Raw genomic sequence first — 27,410 nt, 5'->3', positions numbered from 1 at the left:
GTTAAACATTTCCCAATTATATTTAATCTGGTTCAGGTCTCATGCAAACTTGATACCTCCAAACTAGACCATATATCAACATATTTTCCACAAAGATATGAAAGCTTTTGTCAAATGCCTTATAAAAATCTGGACATTTACAAATCTCAACATGAGATTCTCCATTAAGGTGACAACATGAAAAATCATTGAGGAGCTCTCTACTTTCATATGTACTCCAGAAAAAATCTAAAAAGGGACAGCATATTGAGTAATGATCAAGACAGCCAAAGAGAAACAAGAATAAGCACTTTCATCTATCCCATGTCTGTACAAAAAGGTAACTAGAAGACTTTGGGCATTTGGAAAAGGATCCTAGCATGGAAGACAGCAAGAGCTCAAGTAAATACAAGGCATACTTCATTTTATTGTACTTCATGGATATTGTGGTTTTTGTTTCTGTTTTTTACAAACTGAAGGTTTGTGACAACCTTGTATCAAATAAATCTATTAGTACCACTTTTTCCAACATCAGGTGCTCACATCATGTCTCTGTGTCACATTTTAATTTTTTTCATTGTTATTACACCTGTCATGATGTTCTGTGATCAATGATCTTTGATGTTGCTATTATAAATTGTTTTGGGGTACCACGAACCACACCCAGATAAGATGACAAACAATCAATAAATGTGTGTATTCTGACTGCTTCACTAGCCAGCCCTTCCCCATTTTTCTCCCTTTCTTCTGGCCTGAGACACAACAACATTGAAAGGTATTACATAAACTTAGGTGATAAAGCAGTGGCAGGGTTTTGATAGGATTAACTGCAGTTCTGAAAGAAGTTCTACTGTGGGTAAAATGCTGTTAAACAGCATCACTTGCTACCAAAAAATCTTTTGCAAAAAGTTAACAGATGCATCAAACTTTATTGTTGTGTTATTTTAGGAAATTGCCACCCCTGTCTTCAACAATCACTGCCCTGATTGTAGTCAACATTGAAGCCAGATCCTCCACCAGCAAAAAGATCATTATGACTCAATGAAGGATCAGATGATGGCTAGCATTTTTTTTTTTAGCAATGAAGTATTTTTTAATTAAGGTATGTATATTGTGTTTTTTAGACATATTATTGAACACTTAATAGACTACAGTATAGTGTAAGCATGACTTTTTATGAACTGGGAAACAAAAAAAAAAATCCACGCATTACTGCCACATTTGCTTTATTTTGGTAGTCTGGAACCAAACCTGCAACATCTGTGAGGTAAGCCTATAGATCTAAAGCTTGTCAATGTTCTGACCAAAGGGTACCTGAGTCTAGCAGTGCTCTATTTCAGGGGAGTTGGAAGCCTGGAGTACTCTGACAGGGCACCTCATGTATTCTGAATAAGTTCATAACAACTATAAGCCAAATCTCAGGGAAAGAAAAAAAATAAAAGGCCCAATCACTGAGACTATAAGAGTATCTGAATGAAATAAATCAAAAGATTAAAAAATGAAATAAGATCTCTGAAGGAAAAAAAATTAGAAGAATAAATAGCTTAGAACAGAGGGTAGAAAATTTTACATCAAAAATAGAATGGAGCCAACAATTGACTAATTCCAAAACAAAAAAGAAAGAAATATTAAAAAATATTGAAAAAATGAAATAAGATATCTGCTATCAAAAACTGACCTAGAAAAAAGACCCAAGAAAAGCAATTTAAGAATCATACTCCTTAAAAACTGTAACCAAGCCCCACCTCCTTAAAAAAAACACCTGGAAATTATGTTTCAAGAAATCATAGCAGGTATTTCTATGGTGGCAAAGAACTGGAAGTTGAGGGGATATCCATCAGTGGGGTATGACTGAAGAAATTGTGGTATATACTTGTGATGGAATACTGTGGTGTTATAAGAAATGAAGAGGAGAAGTTTTCAGAAAAACCTGGAAAGACTTATATAAATTGAAACAAAGTCAAATGAACAGAGAACCTTGTATACAGTAACAGCACTATTGTAACAATGATCAACTGTGAAAGCACTCTGATCAATATAACGATCCTAGACAATTCCAAAGGACTCATGATGAAAAATGCTATTCATCAGAGAACTGATGAATTCTGAGTGCAAACTGAAGTATAATTTTTTACTTTATTTTTCTTGCATTTTTTTTGCAACATGGAAGTATGTTTTGCATAATTTCACATGTATAACTGATATACTGTTTGCCTTTTCAACGGGTAGGGAAGGGGTTGGAGGAAGGGAAAGAATTCGAACCTCAGAATTTTTTTAAATGAATGCTCAAAAACAAACAAAAAGTAGATTTTTATGAAAAGAAATCCTAAATGAAACCTGCCTAGATCTGTTTGAACCAGAAATCAAAATGAAAAATGGAAAGAATCTACTAGTCACTTCCTGAAAAAACCTGAAATTGAAAACCTCTAAGAATATCACAGCCAAAATTCAGAATCTCCAAGTAAAAGTGAAAATACTATAAGCATCCAGAAAGCAAGAGTCAAATTCTTAATAATTGATAGGTTGTTTCCCTTCTCAGTGGGTGGGGTAGGGGCTGGATGGAAGAAGAGAATTTGGAACTCAAAATTTTAAAAAAATGAATGTTAAAAATTAACAATGATTGTTTAAAAGAAATTTTTAAAAAGAGTTTAAATACCAAGGAACTAACAATCATAACTACACAACACTTGATAACTCCCAGCTATAAAGATCTTGTAAAGCAGCATTCTAAAAGGCAAAGGACAAAGGCTGAATATCAAGGATGACTTACCTTAAGAGACTAAGTACAGTTCTACAGTGACTAAAATGAACTTTAATGGTATAAGATTTTTTCCAGGCATTCTGATGAAAAGATTAGAGGAGAGTTGAAACTTTGAAAAGCAAACACAGGAAAAAAATATATATGTATTTTTATACATATATATATATATATATATTCCCCAAATAGAACAGGAGCTCCTTGAGGGCAGCAATTTGTTTTTGCCTTCCTTTGTATTCTCAATACTGAGCACATTGCCTGGCATGTAGTAAATGTTTGAGAAATGCTTGCTGAATGTTAAATGATATTTGCACAATTGGAAAGAGCTAAACAACTATGAAACGCTTACATTTTAATGGGGGAGAATCTGAATGTTTTCATGGGTCACAAAGGGAATTAAATAAGACGAACATATGACAAGCTCATGGTTTTGTTTTAATTTTGGTAGTTTTAAGTGAAGAAAGTAAAAGGAGGAAAAAGGGGAATACACTAGGGAAGAAATGAGCAAGAAAGAAGGGGGAACTTACATTTTCTCATAATCAGGTGTGTGAGAAGAAAAGTATGTAAAAGTGGAGGAAGGAGTACAAGGAGCAGGCATCATATGAATGTCTCTTATTTGAACCAGTCAAAGGAAAGTTGAATACACATACATACCCAAAGAGATTTGGTGCAGAAATACAATTAACTAGCCATGGAAACAGCAGGCACAAGAAGAGAGTGGATAGTATTTTTGAAGGAAGGGTAAGAAAAGAGGTAAAGATGTAAGAAAAGATGAAAAGAAGAGAATCAGAGAAATCTGAAAAGATTTGGATGAAGTAATGGAGAGTAAGGAGCAGCTAGGTAGTGCGGAGTGGTGTTGAGTCAGGAAAACTCATCGTTCTGAGTTCAACTCTGACCTCAGACACTAGTTGTATGACCCTTGGCAAGTCAGGTAACCCTATTTGTCTCATTTTCCTTATCAGTAAAATGATCTGGAGAAGGTATCTTTGCCAAGAAAATTCCAAATGGGGTTGTGAAGAGTTGGAAATAACTGAACAACAACTGAACCATAGAGTGAAGTGTGCAGAATTAGGAAAAACAATGCTTTTTCTACAACATTGTTAAGAAAAGCAACTTTTAATAATTTATGAACTGTGATCAATGCACTCACGAACTATGGTTCCAGAAAAACAATGACAAAACATGCTTTCATTTTCACTTGTTCAATGTGTGACCTCGTCTTGCTTGTCGATACATATTTGTTGTAAAAGAGGGATTTTTTTTCAGGGTAGGCTAGAAAATTGAGGGAGAAGGTGAGACTGACAATTGTGATGCCAAATAAAAAAGAACAGAAATCTTAAAAAGTGTCAATGAAACATTTTTTAAATATTTAAAGGACAGAAGGAAATTCATAGACATAGACAAACAGGACAATGTTGAAACAAACGTGTTGTATTTATTATGCACTTAAAAATAAGCTATATATACTAGAGATTCATGGTTTCATATGCAGGGCTCTCTTTTTTATTCTTTCCATATGGAAATATTCATTTTAGTTGATGGTTTTCAAGTTCAAAACAACAAAATATTAAAATCTCGAAAAATACATGGTTTAAAAAAAGAATCCTTAAACTAGGACTTGACAGACAACCTAGCATAGTGCATACAGAGGTGACTTCTGAGTCCAGAAGACTTAGGTTTAAATCCCCACCTTTAATATGTGAATCTTGGAAAGCAGTTTAACCTCTCAGTGCTCTAGGCAACTCTCTAAGACTATATATTAGTTGTTCAAGTTACAGAGAAGCCAACCTGAATTGGTAAAGGAAGTTTTTCTATACCTTCTCACATGATCTTCACAACAATTCTGCAAGACAGGGGTGTCAAACAAATAGAAAGGAGAAAGATATTCACTTAGAAAATCACAAATGAACACCATCTGTCATATTGTATTTTTATTTTATTAAACATTTCCCAACTACATTTTAATCTTATGGGGTGCATTGAAGATTCTTCAAGCAACTTGAGGCAGTGGGCCCAGTTTGACACCTTTGCTATAATGTTGTGTATGTCTCATTTGTCCCATTTTACAAATGAAGAAAGGGAGAGTGAGAAGGATTAGGGGATATGGCAAAATTCATATTTGTCAAACGTATATAAAGCAGCAGCATGGTGACAGTGATAGATAGAAGTCCAGAAAAAGAGCCAGACCAGGAACCAGGAATATGTGGGTTTAATTCCCACTCTGAAGCATCCCACCTTTGTGAGCCTAGGTTAAGTGAAGTCACTTAATCTCTCAGTGCTTTGGGAAACTCTCTGATTGTAAATTGTAGAGAAGCCACCAAACTACATTGGTAGGCATATTTCCCCATCCAGATAATTTCCTATTCCGTTGAAATCACAGGTCCAGCTCTATCCTTATAGTAAGTGGCCTAGATAGAATTAGAACTCAGATCTTCTGATTATGATCTAGTGCTCTTTTATATATTATTATACATTATAATATATACCACATGGCCCCTTTAGAGATGATCCCTAGGAACATGATTTTTTAATCCTCAGCCAACAATGTGACACTGCACTACCTAGCTGCCCCTTACAGACTTTGGGAGATAGTAGAGAATAGAAGGGCCTGGAGTCAGGCATGACTGGACAAAAATGATCATTTTCACCTCTATTTGATATAATTCTAGAAACATCAGTTATACCAATAAGATAAGAAAAAGAAATTGAGAAAAGCATATGCAAAGAAGAAACATTATCACTTTTAGCAGATGATAATATGGAGAGAAAACATTAGAGAACCATAGAGGGTCAATTTTAAAAAAATTAATTGAAACAATAGCTTCATCAAAGTTGTGTAATATAAAATAAGCCCACACAAATCAACAGCATTTCTGTATATTTCCAACAGAAATTCAGCAAAAAGAAAAAGAAGTTCCATTCAAAATAACTACAGAATATGTAAAATATTTGGGAGTCTACCTACCAAAACACATATAACACTTTATATAAATAAAGACAAATTTAAGTCATGGGGCCAAGCCAATATAATGAAAATGATAATACCACCTAAATCAATTTACTTATTCAGTGTCAAACCAATCAAACTTTCACAGCATTACTTCATAGAGCTAGAAAAGATAACAGAATTCATTTGGAAGGACAAAAAAGATATCTCAAGGGAGGTGATGAAAAAATCTAGGAAGCAAGGGGGCTACCAATACCATATTTCAAACTGTATTCCAAAGCAGTACTCATCAAAACTATTGGGTATTATTGAAAAAATTTTAAAGTTAATAGGCAGAACCAATTAGGTATATAATACTCAGAAACAAATAAATATTGCATAATGTATTATAAATCCAAATATCTCATTTACTAGGGTAAAGACTCACTATTTGACAAAAAAGTGCTGGGAAAACTGGAAAGCAGTCTGACAGACAATAAACAATCTCATACCACATAGCAAGATAAATTCCAAGTGGGCTACATGACTTAGATACAAAAGGTCATATCAAAAATTAGAGGAGCAAAGAAGAAATTGCCTTTTGGAAATAGAAATAGGAAAAGTGCTCATGACCAAACAAGAGATAGAGAGAATCAATCAGAAGATAAAACGGACAATTTTGATTACATGAAGTTAAAAAGGTTTTGCACAAACAAAACAAATGCAGTTAGAAATGCATTTCTTTTGCAGGGAAAAATTACGCAGGGATAAAGATAAGTGAACTTGCAAAAGCAAGAAAAAGCTTGCTTTTCTTTCCAAGAATATAATAATAAAATATATTCATTATGCTATTTGTTGCTTAGTTGTGAAGGGAAAATGATTAGGGAAAGGATTAATGGGGAAAAAATCTTTGTAAAAAGTTTCTCTAATAAGAGTCACATTTTCAAGACATATAAGAAAGGAATGAAATCAAATTGGTAAGGACAAGAACTGTTCCTCAATAGAAAAATTGTAAAAGGATATGAATAGATAGCTCTCAAAGGAAGAACTCCAATCTATCAAAAAGCATATTACAAGACCCTCCAAATCACTGGAATTTAAAGAAATTCAAATTAAAGCAACTTTGAGGTACTACCTCACACCAGGCATTGGCACATATAAAAAAAATTTGGAGCACATTAATGCACTGTTGGTGAAACTTTGTTATCAGTACAGTCATGCCAAAAAGCAATTTGGAATTGTGCCCCAGAAATCACTTAACTGTGGTTTTTGCCTAGCAGTACCGCTCAGAACAATGACTAACCATGAATCTAGAGGACTGATGAAAAAGGATGCTACTCACTTCCTGACAGAGAGGTGATGGACGGAAGAAGAAGAATGAGACAGACATTTTGGGGCATGCTGAATGTAAGATTTTTTTTTTGCTTGACTATGCAATTTTGTTACAAAGATATTTTTCTCTTTAAAAAAATGGTGGGAAGAGGATGAATAAGAGGGAGATATGGATAGGGTTCTTTCACACCCAAAAAAAGAAAAGAGAACAGAAGGAAGCCATAAGGAAATGCAAAAAGTTGGACAGCTTTAAAAATTACATGTTGAAATATATATGTATATATATGTATGTGTACATATAAATAAAAATATATAATAGATGAATAAGATGTTTTCGTATAATCATATAGCCGAATGAGCATCTAGGTCATTCACTGAATAATGTTCTGGGCCTGGAGTCAGGAAGACTCATCTTCCTGAGTTCAAATGTGGACTCAGACACTTACTAGTTCCCTGAAACTGGACAAGTCAGTTAACCTCTGCCTTAATTGCTTTAATTCACTGGAGATAAAAATGGCAAGCCACTCTGGTATTTTTGCCAAGAAAACCCCATGGATAGTAAGGTCCGTAAGGTCATGAAGAATGAGATACAACTAAGCAACAAATAGCATAATGAATATATTTTATTATTATATTCTTGGAAAGAAAAGCAAGCTTGTTCTTGCTTTTGCAAGTTCACTTATCTTTAATCTTTCCCTGTCTACTAGCCATTTCCCTGGTGCTTACAAACATGTCTATGCGTCACCTATCTTCAAAAAATACCCCCCTTGTTCTATCCATCATGGCAACATATTGTCCTATATTTCTCCTCTGTTTTGTGGCTAAACTCCTTGAGAAAACCACCTACAAGTGGTTTTCCTTCATTTCTCATTCTCTTCTTAACACTTCAGTCTTGCTTCTGACCTCATCATTCAACTGAAACTGTGCTCTCAAAAATTACCTCCCACTGATTTCTTAATTACCAGATCTGATGGCCTTTTCTCAGTCCCCATCCTTCTTGACCTCTTTGCAAACTCTGAAACTGTTGATCACCCTGTTCTTGAAACTCTTTTCTCTCTGCTCTCTCTTGGTTCTCCTATCTAAAAACTCCTTCTCAGTCTCCTCTGCTGGATCTTCTTCCAAGTCTTTCCATTAATCTTAGAGATTCTCAAGTCTCTTTCTTGGGTCCTCTTCTTTTTCTCCCTTCATTTGAACTTATTTGATATTTTCATCAGCTCCCCTAGATTAAATTATCATATCCATGCTAAAGAATTTCAGATTTATTTTTCCAGCCCTAACCTCCCTCCTGATCTCCAGTATCACATCTCTAATTGCTTATTGGACCTTTCCAACTGGATGTCTTATAAACGTGTGCAACTCAGCATATTCAAAACTGAATTCATTGTCTTTCCTCCCCAAAACTCTCCCCTCTTCCTAATTTCCTTATTACTATAAAGGGAACCACCCCCTCTCCCAGTCATCTAGGCTCACAATCTAGGTATCACCCTCAATTTCTAACTCTCTCACTCATATCCAGTTGGCTGTCAAATCCTATTGATGCTACTTTAACAGCATCTATACCTCTTTTTTAATTCTGATACTGCTACTACCCAGGGCAGCTAGGTAGTGCAGTGGATGGAGCACCAGTGCAGGAGTCAGGAGGACCTGAGTTCAAATATAACCTCAGACACTTGACACTCACTAGCTGTGTGACCTTGGGCAAGGCACTTAACCCCAATTGCCTCATCCTGGGTCAGCTCCAGTCATCCTGATGAATATGTGGTCACTGAATTCAGATGGCTCTGGAGGAGAAGTGAGGCTAGTGACCTGCATAGCCCTTCCTCCCTCAAAACAAAGTCAAGTACAAGTCATGTAATTAGTTCTCTGATGACATGGTCTTCTTTGGCAATGAAAGATGAATACACTGCTATCATCCTGATGCAAGATCTCAACACTTCATATATAGATTATTGCAGTAACCTCTTTCTTCAGCTCTCTTCCCACTCCTGTCCAACTACCAAAGAAATCTTCCTAAAGTTCACATCTGACCATGTTACCTGTCATCCCATTCAACAAACTCCAGTGACTCTCTACTACTTCCAGGAACAAATATAAAACCCTCTGTTTGACATTTAAAGCCCTTTATAACCTGGTCTCCTCCTACCTTGTCAGTCTTCTTAACACCGTACTCCTTTGTAAATGCTTCCTTGCTGGTCCTTGCTGGTCCTTGCACAAGGCACTTCATCTCCTGACTTTATGCATTTTCACCAACTGTCCCCCAAACCTAGAATTTTCTTCCTCCTTTTCTCCACATCCTAGCTTCCCTGGAGAAAGGAAGTCTTAACTAAAATCCTTCTTCTGCAAGAAGCCACATTAATGACTTCCCTCTGAGATTACCTCCACTTTACCCTATATATAACTAGTATGTACTTAATAGTTTACCTTTCATCTCCAGAAATAAAAAGTGAATTAGGCACTTTTTTGCCTTTCTTTGCATCCCTACTACTTACCATGTTGCCTGGCAAATAGTAAGGACTTAATAAATGTGTGTTAACTGATAATAAAGATTCAGAATTTCATGTAAAATTTTCTCTTCAACAATGTTTATAGAAATGCTCATTTTGTTTAGTTCAGAATAAAAATAAAAATAAAAATAAAACACCAATCAAACAAAAAAAGAAAGACCATGGAGAACAGAAATCACTGAGAATTCTGATCAAGGAAGGCCCAAAAGGGAAACACTAGGTGAGACTGGGCAGTCCCAAGCAAAAGCAAAAGACCATGTTGAAATCTGACTGTGTAAACCCCAGAGGATAAAAGACTACTTCATTCTCTGGGGAAGCACCAAGAGAAAGAAGCTACCCAGTGCCCTGAGCAAGAAATCTCAGGGCAAACAGAAGACTATCTAGTACCTTCATCAGGGTCAGCAAATCAAAAATCTCTGACAGTGAATTGAAGCCTGCAAGTTCTCTGAGTGTAAATACACTAAGGAAAGTGTAAAAGAAGCCAGTTGCAAGAATCAAGAAAAGTGAGGTCAGGGCAGAGCCTTACCATGGCACAAAGTCCCAAATCAAGAACTGAGTCAGGAGGTATAAATAAAAAGAGACATCAAACACTATGAAGAATGGAAAGAATTTGTAATTTATATTTGGCAATATAAAGAGTTGCCTAAAAAGAAAACTTAGAAGAGAATAACTCCACAGCAACTATGAGACTCACTATTTTTTTAATGGCTTAGCCACACAAGAACTGCAAGAGTACTTGCAATAAATGAAGTAAAAGATAAAAAAATTAAAATATAAATGAAATTTGGACTTTGAAGGAGGAAATTGGAATGAGAATTAATAGCTTAGAACAGAAGGCTGCAAACATAACCCAAGAAACAAAACTCTTCAAAAAAAATTAGAATGAGCCAGAGTGCCATGTTGTACAATATAATCCATCATTTCTTCTCTCCCCATTCAGCACCATGGTTTAGTAGAAATAGCAAAGATATCTGAACCAGGACACTTGGCCCAACTCTGACATTAACCAGTTTTGTGACTTTGGAAAAGTCACTTCAGCACTTAGCACAGTGCCTGGCACATAGTAGGCACTTAAAAAATGCTTGTTGACTGACTTCTTCTAGTTAAGTCTCAGTTTCTTCCTTGGTCAAATGAAGGAGTTGGACCATATGGTCCCTGAGGACCCATCTAGCTCTGACATTCCATAGTGTTATAAGTCTTATGAGATGGTATTTTGTCAAGAGGAACATTCCTTAAGCTATTAGAAAAGATCACTGAGATCACCTTAAAAGCCACATGACAGAGAAAAGAGGGCAAAATTTGTCAGAGACAAGAAAAACTAGTCCCTGGACAGATCTGCTTTCTGCCTTCAAGGAAAGCCAAAGCCCCATCCTGAGATGAGCAAAAATCACAGGGGTTTATAGAGTTACAGAGATAAGCTGTGTTTAAAGGCCATTGAAGCAAATGCTTTTCAATTCAATGTAATTGAGCAAATATTTATCAAATGCCTATTAAGTGCAAAGCATTGTGTTTTATTCTTCAAAGAACAAATCTTTATTCTTTGCCTACATTAGCATGGGAACATAGGGCAGAAAATATTTAGAGGACTTCATTGCTCAAACAGAAGCAGCATGCAAGTCGCACCCACACACATTGTTCATGCAGCTTCAACCCACCAATCTGTATCCCCAGAAGTTCTCACCCATGGGCCAGGACCACCCCATATACTCCATGCAGATCTATGTATAGCCCCTCTCTGCGGGAAAGCAAGGTCACTACCAGACCTGTACTTTCAGGAACACTCCCATCCATCCCCCAACAAATATATACACCCATATCTTATTCCTACCCCCTCCCCCCCAACAAAGGCTCCTTGCCCAAGGTACCTTCAGTGTGGACAGTAAAAGGTGAATCTCCCAAGCGTCTGGCAGAGAACTGGCCTCCCAGTGATGTCATCAGGAAGCAGAGTGTGAAGAAACCGATTCCCAGAACAAATAGCCTGGAAGGGAATGGGGTTGAGGGGGCAGGGCAAAGCAAAGGCTGGTCAGCCATGAAGCTCTGCCCTGGGATTCATAGTAGAGCTGAACACAATATGTACCTGAGCTCCACATATTTACTAGATAGAAGGCAGCTCTGACATTTCAGAATGACCACCAGAGGATGAGACCTGGGTTGTGGTACTAGCTTTTTAATACCCTAATACTATACATTGATATTGCACTAAGGTTTACAAAGGGCTTCTCATACACTGTTGTGATGAAGATCTCTAAGAAGAGTCAGAATTATCATGCCTCAGTCAAGGTTTTATGCCAATGCCAACATACTCCTCTTCTTCCCAGACTCTAAGCTTCCAACTCCCTCTCCCAGGGCCCACATTCCCTCCAGTATAGACCATCCCACTTTATCACCTGGCCTAGAGAACTGTACCCTGAATGATGTGTAGAAGCAGCAGTAGCTTCACTGCACACTGAACCCACTCAAAGAAAACACCCTTAGCTCCCCTCATCCATTTTGGTCACAAAGAGTTTGACATGAGTGAAAAATGACTGAACAAAAACATATGAGTTGGGAAAATGAAAAGAATCTCTATTGTGGTCATGGCAGTTTCAGCAATACTTTGCTTTTCAAGGAGGAGGGAGAAGGAGTCTTTAATTCTGGCAAACTGATACATTTAAGGATTTTTAGTAAGCTTCAATGCTGGTACCTCAGCAAAATTCCATCAGTTTCCCAATTTAGATCACTTCAAATTTCATATCTGAAATGAAATATCTTCTTATATGATATCACTAGTTTCCTCACAGTTCAAAGCCAAAAGGGTCTCTGCCTCACTATATGATGTTAGATATAATTTTGACAGGAAAAGTGATATATTGAAGAGAAATTAAATGTGATGTTAGCAGGCCTGTACTTCATTCCCAAATCCTGACCGACACTTTCTAGTTATGCAACCATAAAAAAGTCACCCCTATGAGCCTGTTTCCTTATCAATAAAATGGGGATAACAGTGCTTGCATACTTACCCCAAAGAATTGTTGCAAGGAAGCATTTTAAACCCATGGTAACACAAGATATTATTATAATCAGTTGAGAGTATCTCCCCAGACAATGACCAGTGATTTGGAAGGAAGAAACTCAAATCTGATTCTTATTCACATGGACATTGCTGACTTTCAACCCATACTTCAACCTGATAGAAATGTATATTTACCTCAAACACTAAAACTAAAATACCACTTGTACAAACTAATTAGTGACATTAATTGAATTGTATTAAGGAAATCTTCCTATGTACACTGGCAGGAAGGATGACCGGGAAGAGGTTGGGGAAAGATGGAAGGAGAAATGGTTCTTGCCCTTGGGAAACTTACACTTTTAGGGCCGTTAGAACACATATATATCTTTGAAGAAATGTAAGTAGGTGTGCATGGAAGTGTGCAAGCAAGTATGCAATTAATTACAGCTACCTAGAACTATATACATAAAAACATGGAAGGGTAGGGAGCAATGAGTGATTTACTTAACCTCTAGCTAGCATTGGACCCTGTTGTCTTTGTCTATATAGCCATAATTCTTTTTAAAGGTTGTAGTAATACCTCCATAATATTGGGCTATTCTTGAAGCTAGAACTTTCATAGGATTACATAAGGGTATACCATTTTCTCACTTCTCATATTTTATCTCCCTACTCCAACTTCAACACACAAACTTAAACGAGTTTTTTTATCTCCTCACATCTTGCCTCCTCGAGAAAGTGGTGCTTGATCTGAGTCTCAAAGGAAGCCAGAGATTCTAAGAGCTGGAGGTTGGGAGGGAGAGTATTCCAGGGATGGAAAACAGTGACTGGACATGAAGTGTCACGCTGTGAGGAATGGAAAGTAGACCAGAATGGTTGTACTACTGAGTTCATGAAGAGTAGTGTGGAATGTAAAAAAAAAATTGGGAAGATAGGAAGAGATCAGGTTATAAAGAACTTTAAATGTCAAATAAAATACTTCATAATTTACCCTAGAGGTAATAAGTAGTCACTGGAGTTTATTGAATAGTGGAGTAACATGGTCAAACATAAGCTTTAGGAAAATCATATTGCAGCTTGAGTGGAGGATGGGTTAGAGAGGGGAGTCAAAGAGACCAATTAGGAAGTTACTGCAATAGTTCAAGTTTGTAGACAGCATTTTCAAGAAGTTTAATTGAGAAGGGTAAGAGACATATTGTGTACTAGTTCTCAGGAATAATATGATCTAATGAAGATTCTATGGGTGAAGGAGATACACATATTTGTAAAGAAAAAAAAGCAACCAAAAAAGCTCCCCCAAACCCCTCAAAAACCAGAGAAGGAACCAATAGATAAGGACAGATTTAATATTAAAGAGAGGGGGAGCAATAGTGGAGAAAATTTGCTGGAGTAGATGATAGGAAATAGTGCATGTAGTGAGTGCATGTAGTAGGGATTGACTCAACAAGAAGAACTATGTTACTATCATGGAGTGATGGAAGAAATAGTGGGATATGACATCAGAAAGATGTGAGGAGTAGGAGAAAAAAAGGAAACAAAAAGAGCAGAGGAAACTCAAGGAATAGTCTCTCTCTCTGTCTCTCTCTGTCTCTCCTGTGTCTCTGTCTCTCTGACTCTCTCTCTGTCTCTCTCTGTCTCTCTCTGTCTCTCTCTGTCTCTCTCTCTGTCCCTCCCTCCCTCCCTCCTTCTCTCTCTCTCTCTCTCTCTCTCTCTCTCTCTCTCTCTCTCTCTCTCTCTCTCTCTCTCTCTCTCTCTCTCTCTCTCTCTCTCTCTCTCTCTCTCTCTCTCTCTCTCTCTCTCTCCTTCCCCTATCTATTTAAATGCATCTATGCATTTGATGCTGAAGTATGAGGCTGTCTTCAGCAGCTTTTGCTTGGAAAGAACTTGGAAGCTCTCCATGGTCCTGAAGGTCTGTTACAGCTTTCTCTCTCTGGTTTCTAACCTCATCCCTTTTCATCAGTCTAAGACACTGGCCTCATCTGTAGTTTATAGCAGAAAAGAGAAGAGGTCTCTAATTCTCACAGCAATGGAAAAAAGGCAAGGGACTTAATGACCTCCCAAGATTCCTGGAAGGAAGGGAACAGGAGGATTTTCTACTAAGGCCAAAAAGCTCAGGACTCTGTTTCATGCCCTACTAATTTGCTGCATGTTAGTTGGATGTTACTTCCTATCTTTCAGCCTCAGTTTTCTATTCTGCAAAATTAAAGAATTGAACGGAGTGATTCTTAAGATCCTCTCCAGCTCTAACATTCAATGATCCTATGAATCTAGCCTTAGAGACACCCTCCCACTCCGGACTCATCACCTTTTATCTCATAGCATCTCTCTGGAGTAACAGAATTTCAGACAGTCCTCTACTCTCCTTCTGGAAGCTCCTTTTTAGGAACCTGCTTTCTTGTTCCAGAGGCTGCCTATGAAGCTCACCTATGTGAGGCCATTGAATTCAGTCATCTGGAGTTCTGCCTTGCCAAGATGGAGGAGATCTAGCTGAGGGAAGAGGGAGGGGGCCATGGGGCAATATCTTCCAAATATAGCTCCATAAGGGGTCTCCTGAGCCTATTGGATATAAGGTGGGATGACAGTGAAAGGGCTTGGCTTGCAGCCAACACCATTGTAATCGTCATACTTGGATTGGACTATAACTTCTCTTGGCACAGGCCTTTTGCCCTCCCTAGGTTCCCAAGCTCCCTAACCTGTTGCTGTGTTCACCATGGGCCTGTTCTGAAGCCCCCTCCTGTTACCCCAGTCTACTCTTCCATGCTAGTCTTCCTTCTTTTCCTTCTCCCCCACACCATCCCTTGTGTTCTTGCAGCTGTGCTCTTGGATATAGATTCAATTCCAATCCAATCTTTGCACCCACCCCCAAACCTGGCTCTGTGAAATCCTAGGAGGTCCCAGCATAGCCTATAAACCCTCCTGCTCAGGAATAATGCTGGACTCCCCAAAAGAAAAGAATCTATTGAGACAAATGGGGACAAGCAAATGCTAGGGCAGAGGAGAACAACCCAGAAGTGACAGGTCCTAACCCCACATCCCCAAAGCAAAGTAGAGAGGATGAAGGGAGATAGTGTCTGCACTCTCCTAATCTCCTCTTGTGGCCTAAGGCCTCCATTCCCTTTGACCCCCAGAGCTCTGCTTCAGCTATCTCCTGGACCTTAGTCCACTCTACTAGCCTTGTGCGTCCTCAGACCACCTTCCCATTTCCATAATCCAGAATCAAGTGGGAAGTGAGTAGTAGGTCTCCCACAATTTCTGGAGTCCAAACCTGGAGAATCTCCCATTGGGAAAAGACTACTGTTCCCAATATTTCAGTCTCAGCCCACTCCTACCTCAGCCCAATGCGAGGGACCCAGAAACTGACAGGAAATTAGGAGAAGCGGATTTGATTAGACGAAAAGATGTGGTGCTGGGAAAGGGAGGGAGAACACAAAAGGAGAAGGGCACAACCTGGAGCACGGACTCCTCCGGTGTGCACAGAATCGAGGTAACTTTACGGACTGAAGACGAGGGCCAGTAACAGACTGCATAGCCTATGGAGGGGAAAGGATTAGGCCGATCTCGGCAGTCTCTCTTTCAAAAACCCCAAAGCCAGCTAACACCTCAGTGGAGCTTTCGTTCCCTTCCTTCTGGACCAAAGCCTCCGCGAGTGTACGCGCGCGCGCGCGCGCACACACACACACACACACACACACACACACACACACACACACACACACACACACACACACCTCTAGCCTTCGACATTGTCTCCATGCTCGGACAGAACTCCACTGTGGTCTTTTGCCTCCAACCTCCCCACCTCCACTCCACCCTTGCAGGACCCTACAACCTGCCTTAGTCTATACCCATTGGCCCCTATGGAGCTAGATTAATTGGATCGCACACCCCTACCCAGAGTCAGGGGGACAGAAATCATCCCTCCCCCATCCAACCCATGTCCCTTTAAAAACCCTCAGATGGTCGTTAAAGAACTTTACCTAAAGGGTCTCAAGGTGACCAAACATCTTCTGACCATTATTTTCCCATCGGAATTGACTGTGATCATTGTTCGAACTTGCTTCCAAAAAGAGCCAGAGAGACACACACACAAAGGAAGTGGGAACCCTATCCCAGGCTCTGTTCCAGGGTGCCGAAGAGCAAGAGGAAACGAACCCGGCTCCTACCTGCCGCCCCCAAGTCCAAGTTCTCAGGATCACGTGGTTACTGTGGGGTTCCAGGCTCTGCAGGCCCCGCTCTTCCCCAGACTCCCAGAGTGGGGAGCCGTCCCCAACTGGGGAAGACGGCAATTCGAGCAAGGGGGTCTGAAGTGGGGATGGGGTGAGAACCGGCGGGGGAGGGGGCGGAGCAGGCTGTAGCTAACCAAGCGCTGCGCACACCCAAGCTCCCTACAGACCACGCTTCTCCCTTCAAGGACTCCAATACAGGATCCAGAGGCTGTGTTTAAAGTGCTATCCGTCTTCCCGCCTCGGGCTCCCTCATCTCAGAAGCCACCCCAACAACTCGAAGCCAGTCCCGGTGAGCTACGGCAGTCCACCTGCTGGCTTCCTTCCCCGCTCTGCCCCGAGCTAGAGGCTGGCTCCTCTCGCGTCCCGATGCGCATTCCGTCCTCGCAGTTCTGGGGCCTGGCTGGATGCTCCCATTGCCCCAAAGAAGTTGCCTGTTTGGTCCCTAGTACTCTTGACACTACCGCTCTGCTCACTCCTAGGTATCTGGCCCAGGCGCTGCGCTAAGCCTAGTCTGCATTGTGTCCTCCTGTGGAGGTTGCAAAGCCTCCGCTGCCCACCCCTCTTACCCCCCTCCCCAACCGTAGCAGCCACGGCAGTACACTGGGGCGCTATCCCCACCTAGTGGTGAAAGTTAATAGGTGTCCCTCCCCCCCCCCCCCCTTCTGTTCGGGATTAGGGACGCAGCTAGTAAAGTGAGCTCTCTCGCTAGAACCAAGTGCTTGTGGCTTTTTTGAGTCTATCTTTCCGACTCAGGCCATTGTCTCGTCTCCCTAGTTTCCTGCACAAGGCAAACATTTAGTAACAACCAGCCTCGAAAACATGGGTGGGAGGGGAAGACAGATTACCAGACTGAGGCTGCTTTTCCCTGAATATGTATGATCCCTCACTTTGCAAGGTGTCTACTTTATTTTTGATGTAGAACACTGGATTGGTAACGTATTAATATGTATAAGGTGTGTTCTGCACCCCTATCCCAGTCAATGTAATTGCAGAAGGTCTAGACATGCTTCTGGGTCAACCAGAAGTGTAAACAAGGTGTGAAGTCCTAGACACCTTTTTTAAACCAATCAATCAAAAGTGTAAACTATGTGTGAAAAAGTCTTAATCCATCCCGAGTGGTGAAGTACTTTGATCACTGGATGAAATCAGATGCCACACTGGAAATATATTGGGACTGGCTGAAAGAAGTATATGTACTTCTGGACCCAATGAATATTATAGCAAACCAATTGAGAATCAAGCATTTCATCTGAGATCACAAGAGGCCAGTTTAGTGTGGATGAAGCTCTTGTACTTGGGAGAATTGAGTTGTCTCTCCTCCCATTCCCCTTTGACCAAAGAACAACCTTGTGAACTTTGAAAGGCAAGGCCAGAAGAACTGGATTTACATCAGTGTATTCCTGGAGAACACTATGCAGGAAGAAAAAGACTTCCAGTAACCAAGGGCTGTAAGATACCACTTTGTCACACATGCTTCCTACATATGTGCCTCACCATCATTGTCATTCATTTATAATTTTGACTTAACTCTTCCCATGGACTTGTGTGTACTTGCAGGAGAATGTGCCCCATACTTTGGAGGTACATTTTTGTAACAGCTATTTTGCACACAACTGTTTACACATTAGCACAAACAAATAAAAAACCAACCTCCCCCTCTCAGAAAAAAGAAAGACAACACAACACAACACTTTTTCTAAAAGTAATTGAAGCTATAGGATGATAATAAATGGAGAATACATCATTGGAAGCTAATGAGGAATAGTACTTAAAAAAAAAACACAGCCAAGCCCTTAGGGTCACCCATTATGTCCTGAAGAAGAATGTACTAATCATCTCTAGGGACCTGAGAGGTAGGTAGGTGGCAGAGTGGATAGAGTGCTGTGTTCAAATCCAGCCTTGGACATTTATTAACTGTGACCCTGGGCAAGTCAGTTTTCCTGTCTGCTTCAGTTTTCCTAATTTTCCTAATTTCCTAATCCCTAAAATGAAGATAATATTGGCATCTAGAGTAGTTATGAGGATTAAATGAGATAACATTTGTAAAGTGCCTTACAAATAGTGTGTTCATCCTTCATTGCCAAAGAAGTCCATGCCATCAGAGAAATGATGACATGACTTGCACTTGACTTTGTTTTGAGTGAGGGAGGGCTGTGCAGGTCACCAGCCTCACTTCTCCTCCAGAGCCATCTGAATTCAGGGACCAGATATTCATCAGGATGACTGGAAATGACCCAGGATGAGGCAATTGGGGTTAAGTGACTTGCCCAAGGTCATACAGCTAGTGAGTGATGTGAGATTTGAACTCAGGTCCTCCTGACTCCTGCACTGGTGCTCTATCCACTGCACCACCTAGCTGCCCCCTTACAAATAGTAGGCCCTTAATAAATGCTTTTTTCCTTCCAATGTGAATAAATAAAAATTGGGGAAATAGTTGTGAAGACAGTGTTTAAGGATATTCTGGAGAGTAAAGGCTCTTCTAATATAGGGATTCCAAACCTTTTTTATGTCATGGACCTTTTTAGCAGTTTTGCAAAGCTTATGAACCTTTACTCAGAGTAAAGTTTTGAAACTCATAAAATGAAATACATAGAATTACAAAGGAAACCAATTATATAGAAATCCATTTATCAATTTTTTTTAAGTTTACAGATCCCAATCTGGGAACTGATGATCCCTGAGTCACCTTCAGTAGGCTTCTCTCCCACCTGGGAATATGGCTCAATCACATCACTCGGAAACTTAAAGGCCCCTGTCAATGAGACAAAAGTGGGCACCAGCTGTGTACCCAAAGGATCAAATTTCCTAGCTGAGCTTCTTAATTCCTCATTTATGTTCTCCTTCCCAGAATAAAAATGTTCAAGAACTTATCCAAGGTTCTAGTACAATTAGGCTTGACTATTTATTAGAAAAGTTTATTTATGCCAACAGAAGGCACATGTTAGATCGTTGAATCCTGTCTATGCTCTCATGACATAGAGGATGGTAGAAGGTATTGTATGCTTGCTCTAAAATCAGGAAGATCTGGGTTCATAGTCTGTCTCTTGACCTATATCTTGACTAGTTCTGTGACTGTGGGCAAATCACTTCATTTCTCTGAGTTTCCTTACCTGGAAAATGGGGAAAATAACACGTGTGGTACCCATCTCACATGAGTAGTTTAGAGTATCAAACCAGATAATGTATGTAAGCTGCTAGACATTATGTTAATATCAACTATTATATCAAGTTTGATCCTCCTAGTCAACCACATTAATAGTTGCCTTGTCACTAAAATGAGGAGGCTGGGCTAGATGATCTTTGGAGATCTAAGAAACCTCAGAAATTTTCTAGTTTAATCACATTGTTCTTGGGGAAAACAAACAATCAAGCAAACAAACAAACTTGAAGCCAGAAATACCAGTCAGTCAATAAACTCTTGTTAAATTCCTACTCCTGACTACACTCAGTCAATTAAGGGTTTTCTGTATGTTAGGCACTTAATAAGCACCATACAAAAAGATATAAAAAGAGACAAAAATCATTCCCTGCCCTCAAGGAGTTCACAATGTAACAGTGGAGACAACAAGCATACAAATATATATATATATATGTATGTATGTATATATATGTATATACATATACATATATATACACACATATATATATGTAGATAGATAGATATTATTTATCTATCTATATCTATCTATCTATAAGTTAAATATAGGATAAATAAGAAATAATTAAAAGAGGGAATCACTAGAATTAAGAGGGACTGTGGAAGGCTTCCTGGAGAAAGTAGGATTTTATTTGAGACTTAAAGGAATCTAGGGAAGTCAGTATATGAAGATGAGAAGGGAGAGCATTCTCGGCATGGTGGACAGCCAAAGGAAGTGTCCAGAGCCAAAGGATGAAGTGCCTTGTTTAAGGAACAGCAAGGAAGTCAGTGTCACTGGATCAAAGAGCATATGGTAAAAGAAGACTAGAAAGATGGGGTGCGGCCTAGGTTACAAAGGTCTTTGAAAGACAAATAGAAGATTCTGTATTTGATCTTGGAGGATACAGGGCAATGGAATTTATTTAGGGAAGGTGACATGGTTGTACTTGCACTTTAGGAGAATTACTCTGGTGATTATAATAAATAATCAATATAAATAAATTAATAAAATAAATGGAAGATAGATTGGATGGAGCAGGGAGACACTTGAGGCAAGCAGATTCATCAGGCTATTTCAATAGTCCAAGTGTGAGGTGATGAAGACCTGCCCCATGATGGCAGTAATATCAGAGGAAAGAATGAGGCATATTCAAGAGATGTTTTAAAGGTGAAGCAGGCCTTGGCAACATATTGGTTGGGTGCCTTTTCACAATCTGGGTGTCAGGGACACCAAGTGGTGTCCCTGACAGTAGCAGAGAAGTCAGGGTCTAAAGGGAAAAATACTAAGTTCCATTTTGTACATGTTGAGTTTAAGATGTTTATTCCATATCCAGTTTGAAATGTCTGAAAAGCAATTGGTGGTACAAGATTGGAGGTCAGCAGAGAGGTTGAGATAGGGTAATTAGATATGAGAATCATCATTGTTATTGTTGATCATTTGTTCAGTCTTGTCCTCATGTTTTCATGACTCCATGGACCACAGCATTCCGGACCCTTCTATCTTCTATTATCTCTAGAAGTCTCTCCAAGTTCATGTTAATTGCTTCCATAATACTATCTATCCATCTTATCCTCTGCTTTCCCCTTGTCTTTTTGCCTTCATTCTTTCCCAGCATCAGGATCTTTTCCAATGAGTCTTGTCTTCTCATTTTGTGACCAAAGTATTTAAATTTCAGCTTCAATATTTGACCTTCCAGTGAATAGCCTGAATTAATTTCTTTAAGTATTGACTGATTTGATCTCTCTCCTTGCTGTCCAAAGGACTGTTAAAAGTCTTCTCCGACACCACAATTCAAAAGCATTGATTCTGAGGCACTCTGCTTTCCTTCAGCTCTCACAGCCATACGTTGCTACTGGAAAAATCATAGTTTTCACTATAAAACCTTTGTTGGCAAAATGATGTCTCTGCTTTTTAGTATGTTGTTCAGATTTGCCATAGCTTTCTTTCCAAGCAGCAAGTGTCTTTTAATTTCATGGTTTCAGTCACTGCCTGCATGAGCATAGAGATGATAATAAATCCATGAGAGATGATGAAAAAACCAAATGAAATAGTATAGAAGAAGAGAAGAGAGTCCAGAACAGGACCTTGAGGGACACCTTTGGTTAGAGGATGTGATCTAGATGGGTATCCAGCAAAGGATACTGAAGAAAAATCTCATGTGTAGGAAGAGAACCAGGAGAGAATAGTGTTCTGAAAATCCAGAGAAAAGAGTATCAAGGAGGAGAGGGTGATCAACATGTCATAGGCTGCAGAGAGGTGGAGGAAGATTGAGAAAAAGGCCACTGAATTTAGCAATTAAGGGATCAGTGTTAACTTTGGAAAGATGAATTTCGATGGAATGTTGAGGGTAGAAGCTGGATTGCAAGAAGTTAAAAAGTGAGCAGGAGAAACAAAAGTTAAGGCACTTATTGTCAATGGCATTTTCAAGGAGTTTAGCCACAAAAGAAAGAACTATAAGATGATAATTAGAAGGAATAGAAGGATTAAATGATAGGATTTTTCAGGATAGGAGAAACATAGGCATGTTTGTAGCAACAGGCAAGGAGCCAGCAGATAGGGAGAGACTGAAAATAAGTGATAAAGTGTAGATGACAGAGGGGGCAGTCTGATGAAAGAAACCTAATGGATTCATATTGTTTGTGCAAGTAGAGGGGCTGACTTTGGAAAAGAGTAAGACTCCCTCTTCATGAGACAGGAATGAAGGAGCTAGTGGCAAAAGGCATTTGAATAATATGAGATGAGGAAGACGAAGGAAGGAGCTCATGGCAGATGGCCTCAAATTTTTCTGTAAAATATGGGGCAACATTCAAAGGTGAGAGGGTGAAGAAGGAATAATTGTCATATTTCGCCTCCAATTCCATTTCTAGGAGACAAAATGTATTTTGGCTCAATTCTGAAGGACTGGGTGCTTTGGGATGATACAATAATCCCATGGTCTTTGTGATATCAATAAAGGAAGGGGGAGGGTAGAGAGAACTGGTCCTAAAATTTCCATTACTTCCTTCTCTTCTTCTTGTCTCCTATATATGTGACTGGAAAATCTTTCTCAAGGACTTTACAGATTGAGGAGAGGGAGGGAGGAAAAAAGTAAGAAAGGAGGGAGGAAGGAATGAAAGGAGGAGGCAGGGATGGAGGATTGAAGGGAAGGAGGAGTGGAGGGAGAAAAAGAAGGAGAGAGGAAGGAAAGGAGGGAAGAAGGAAGAAAAAGAGAGGAGGGACAGAGGAAGAAAGGGATAGACAGGAAAAGGAAGGAAGGAGGAGGGGTGAGTGAAGTGGGAAGAAGGAAAGAAGGGAGGGAGGAAGAGAGGGAGAAAGGAAAGAAGAAAGGAAAGAAGGGAGGAAGGAGGGAGAGAGAAAGGAGAAAGGGAGGGAGAGAAGAAGGGAGGGAGAGAGGAAGGAAAGAAGAGAGGAAGGAAGAAGAGAGAAAAAAGAAGCTGCTTACGGTGTTACAAATCATCATTTAATGCACTTTTACTGCAGTTATTAGAGTGCATATTAAAAGGCAATAGTCCATTGTCCTGTGCAGGAGCATTGGAGCATTAATAATGTCCTAACAGTACTTACTGACACTGTTTGAAAATTATAAATAATAGTGATAGACAGGAAAAACAACAGGAATTGCACAAGTATCCAACCAGTGCACACTGAATGAGGAGGCTTAGAATGGGAAAATGTGATTTCTTTAACGTATATTTCATGCCTTCGGTTATAAAACACTTAGGACAATCCCCCTGGTTGAAAATCAGTGTCTGATGTTTATTTTTATTTATGCCAGAAGGTCATTCTTCAAATTACTTTGTCAGAGCAATGATGGGATCTACTTATTGAGGCTGCTCATAGTGCTTTAATGAGGGGTTCACTAATAGGATGCAATGTCCCCTCCAAAAAAAACCCATATACATAAAAAAAGATGTCATCCATGGTCTTTAGTATAAAGTAGACTCATTCACACTAAGAGTGTAAGGAGTAGGATAAGTTCTCAGAGTTTATTTCCTCCATTTAAAACATCCCCAGGGAGTAGTTATCCAGGTTTCTATTAAAGAACTCTAGTGACAGAGAAGTCATTACTTTAGAACTCCAAATGGAACAGTGATATTTTATTTTTAAAATAGATTTATTTTCAGTTTTCAATATTAACTTCCACAAAATTTTGAATTTCGAATTGTCTCCCCATCTCCCTTCTCCCCTTTCCCCAGGTCAGTGTGTATTCTGATTGCCCTTTCCTCCAATTTTCCCTCCTTTCTATCACTACCACCCCCACCCCATCTCCTTCCTTTCTGTTTTCCTGAAGGGTAAGATAGATTTCTATACTCGGTTGCCTATATGTCTTATTTCCTAGTTACATGTAAAAACAACCTCTAACATTCATTTTTAAAGTTTTGAGTTCCACATTCTTTCCTTTTCCCCCTCCCCATCCATCATCATTGAGAAGGCAAACAATTTGATATGTTATACATGTGTGGTCATGCAAATGACCTCCATAACAGTAATGCTGTGAAAGACTAACTATATTTCCCTCTATCCTGTTCCACCCTCCATTTATTCTATTCTCTCTTTTGACCTGTCCCTTTGCAAAACTGTTTGCTTCTGATTATTCCTTCCCCCAATCTTCTGTCCCTTCTATATACCCCCACTCTTATCCCCTTCCCCCTTCTGTTTTCCTGTAGGGTAAGATAAACTTCTATACCCAACTGAGTGTGTGTTATTCCTTCCTGAAGTTAAATCCAATGAAAGGAAGGCTCACTTATTCTCTCTTATATTCCCCTTCTTCTTCTCCTTTGTAAAAACTCTTTCTTACCTCTTTTATGTAAGGTGATTAACTACATTCTACCTCTCCCTTTCTCAGTTTCCTGTTTTTCTTCTAATTTTGGCTCCTTCAGTATTGTTTGCAAAAAAACCTTTCTAATTTCATGTGATCAGAATTATCCATTTTACTTTTGTGATTTCTTTTTCACTTTTTCCCCTTCAGTATTTTTTGAAAGCTCCTTTAGCAAGCTGTTGACTTGATTTTCATGTTTTTCTTGCATCACTTATTTTTCTTTCCAATTTTTTCTCTATTTCTCTTACTTGATTTTTAAAATCCTTTTTTAGCTCTTCCATGACCTGAGACTAATTCATAATTTTCTTGGAGGCTTTGGATGTGGGAGCTTCAATTTTGTTATCTTCTTCTAAGTGTGTATTCTGATCTTCCTTGTCACCATAGTAATTTTCTATGGTCAGAATATTTTTTTTATCATTTGTTCATTTTTTCAGTCTATTTCTTGACTTTTTAACTCTTTGTTAAGGCAGGACTCTGCTTCCAGTGTGGAGGGTGCACTGTACTAAACTTCAGGGGTTTTGTGCAGCTGTTTTCAGAGATGCTTCTAGAGACCTGAGTAAGAGGTCCTTGTAATCTCCTTCTGATCAGTTGTTCAATTTCCTTACCGTTTGTGGGCTGAGAGCTCTGGAAGCAGCTGCTACTGCTGACACCTCTGCTGCTGTTGCCACTGAATCCACTACTGCTGTCCTGGGGCTGCGCTGGGGCTGGGGCTAGTCTGTGCTCCTCTCTCACCCAGGTCCAACAGATCTTTCCCCCGACCTTCTATGTTGTCTTTGGTGTTTGTAGGTTGAGAATTCTTGAAACTGCCTCAGCTGCCAGTAATTCAATGCCTTGAGGAATACTCTCAGTTTCCTGGGGCCCGGTCTATGCCAGCATGGCTCACCCAGGACTGGGTTCCTCTCCCAGCCCTGCACACTAGACCTTTCCCATTGACCATCCAGGTGGTCTCAGGCAAGAAATTTGTTACACTGTCTTTTTGTGGGCTCTACAGCTCTAGAATTTGTTTAAAGACATTTTTTATAGCTATTTGGAGGGGTTTGGGAGAGAGCTCAAGTAAGTCCCTACTTTTCATCCACCACTTTTTTTCACTTTAAAAAAATATTTGTGAGCTAAGTTGGTGGAGTAAAAGCAGGGACTTGCTTGAGTTCTCGCCCAAACCCCTCAAAATACCTGCAAAATACCTGCAAAAGACTCTAAAAAATTCTAGAGCCGTAGAACCCACAAAATGACAGAGTGAAACAAATTTCCACCCCAAGACAACCTGGAAGGTTGACAGAAAATGTCTATTACACCAGGCTGGGAGAGGAGGGTATCGCAGTCCAGCATGGGCCACACCAACACAGACAGCGTTATAGTAGGCCTCAGGGGACTGAATTATTGGCAGCTATGGCCGTTTTCAGACTTCTCAATCCACAAATGCCAAAGACAATTGAGAAGGTCAGTGGAAAAGATCTGGGTAAGAAAGAAGTACAGTCTAGCCTCAGGCCTGGGGCAGTGGAGGGAGAAGTGGCAGCAAGAATGGCTGCATCCAGAGCTCTTACCCACAGATGGTGGGGGAAATTGAGCAGCTGATCAGAGGGGGATTGTGGGGATCTCTGCTGGCATGGAAGCAAGAGAAAATGATAAAAATGAAACAATTCCTACTTTCAAAGAGCTTATATTCATCCAGAAAGATAACATATACACAAATGTATGCAAAGTACATACAATATGGAAATGTTCATCTTTGTTAATGACTATAAAGTTCATAGGAATGTCCTAAAATGCATGTAGATATACAAGATAATTGCAAAATAAATGGGGGTGGGGGAAGAAGGAACACTAGTAGTTTTCATGTAGTAGGTGAGGCTTACATAAAGTATTAACAGGAACAAGGATTTTAAGAAGTAAGGGAGTGCACTCCAGACATAGAAAGCAGATGGTATAAGGCAAGGCTTGGAATTGGCAGATGGAATGTTGCATGTGAGTTTGGCTGTACACTTTACCATTTCAGTGCAGGAATATGACTCAAATATAATGTTTGAAAAGGTAGGTTGGTGCCATTCATGAAGGATTTTAAAAGTAAAATGGAGGAGTTTATTTTTGGTCCTAGAAATAGGGAGTCACTAGGGATCATTGAGCTGCGAAGTGAAATGGTTAGATCAGAACTTTAAGAAAACCATTTTGTCATCTGTCTAGATGGAGTGGAGAAGGAAAGGACTTGATACAGAAAAGTTTTTGCAGTAGTCCAGTGAGAGGTGATAATGGCCTGAACTATAGACAAAAAAGCATGGTTGTGAAATATTTTGTAGATGTAGAAACAAGATCTAGCAATTTATATGAGGTTAGGAAGAGTAAGGAGTTAAGGATAACACCAGGGTTATAAACCTAGGCAAATTTGGCAAGAAGGGTGACGTCCTTGACAGAAACAGAGAAGTTTGGAATGGTGTATATTTGGCGGAAAAGATAATGAATTCAGCTTTGGATTCTTGAGTTTGAGATGTCCAAGAGACATCTAATTTGATATATTTATTAAATAACTTGAGATGCACAGCTGGAGATCATACACACACTCATGCCTAGATACACACACATATGTAAATATATACGTTTATATCTTATCTGAATAAAGGTTATAACTAAACCCATAAAAGCTGATGAGCTCACTGAATGACAGAGTATAAAGAGAGAATAGAATGGGGCCTAGAATAAACACAAGGGGGTCATGATGTGGACAATGAAACAGCAACAGATATTG

At 39.4% G+C, this 27,410-nt stretch overlaps 1 protein-coding gene across 4 annotated transcripts in view; it reads right to left on the bottom strand.

Annotated features, from left to right (window-relative positions):
* MGAT5B (alpha-1,6-mannosylglycoprotein 6-beta-N-acetylglucosaminyltransferase B) overlaps positions 1-17,262 on the bottom strand; it is a 130,734-nt gene extending 113,472 nt beyond the window's left edge. For 2 of the 4 annotated variants that reach the window (XM_072645111.1, XM_072645113.1), the window contains exons 1-2: positions 16,469-17,261; positions 11,365-11,477 (exon numbers count right to left, since the gene is read on the bottom strand). In XM_072645111.1, the coding sequence (XP_072501212.1) occupies positions 11,365-11,477; positions 16,469-16,536 (181 nt within the window). In that variant the 5' untranslated portion in view covers positions 16,537-17,261. Of the gene's footprint in view, positions 1-11,364; positions 11,478-16,468 lie in introns of all 4 variants that reach the window. The other 2 variants (XM_072645112.1, XM_072645114.1) reach the window with 2 other exon arrangements.
* Between the last annotated feature and the right edge of the window lie 10,148 nt (positions 17,263-27,410).

Source organism: Notamacropus eugenii, chromosome 2, assembly GCF_028372415.1.
Source record: "Notamacropus eugenii isolate mMacEug1 chromosome 2, mMacEug1.pri_v2, whole genome shotgun sequence".
NCBI lineage: Eukaryota > Metazoa > Chordata > Mammalia > Diprotodontia > Macropodidae > Notamacropus > Notamacropus eugenii.
The sequence above is the reverse complement of the archived record's forward strand: the minus strand, read 5'-3'. Positions and strand labels throughout refer to the sequence as shown.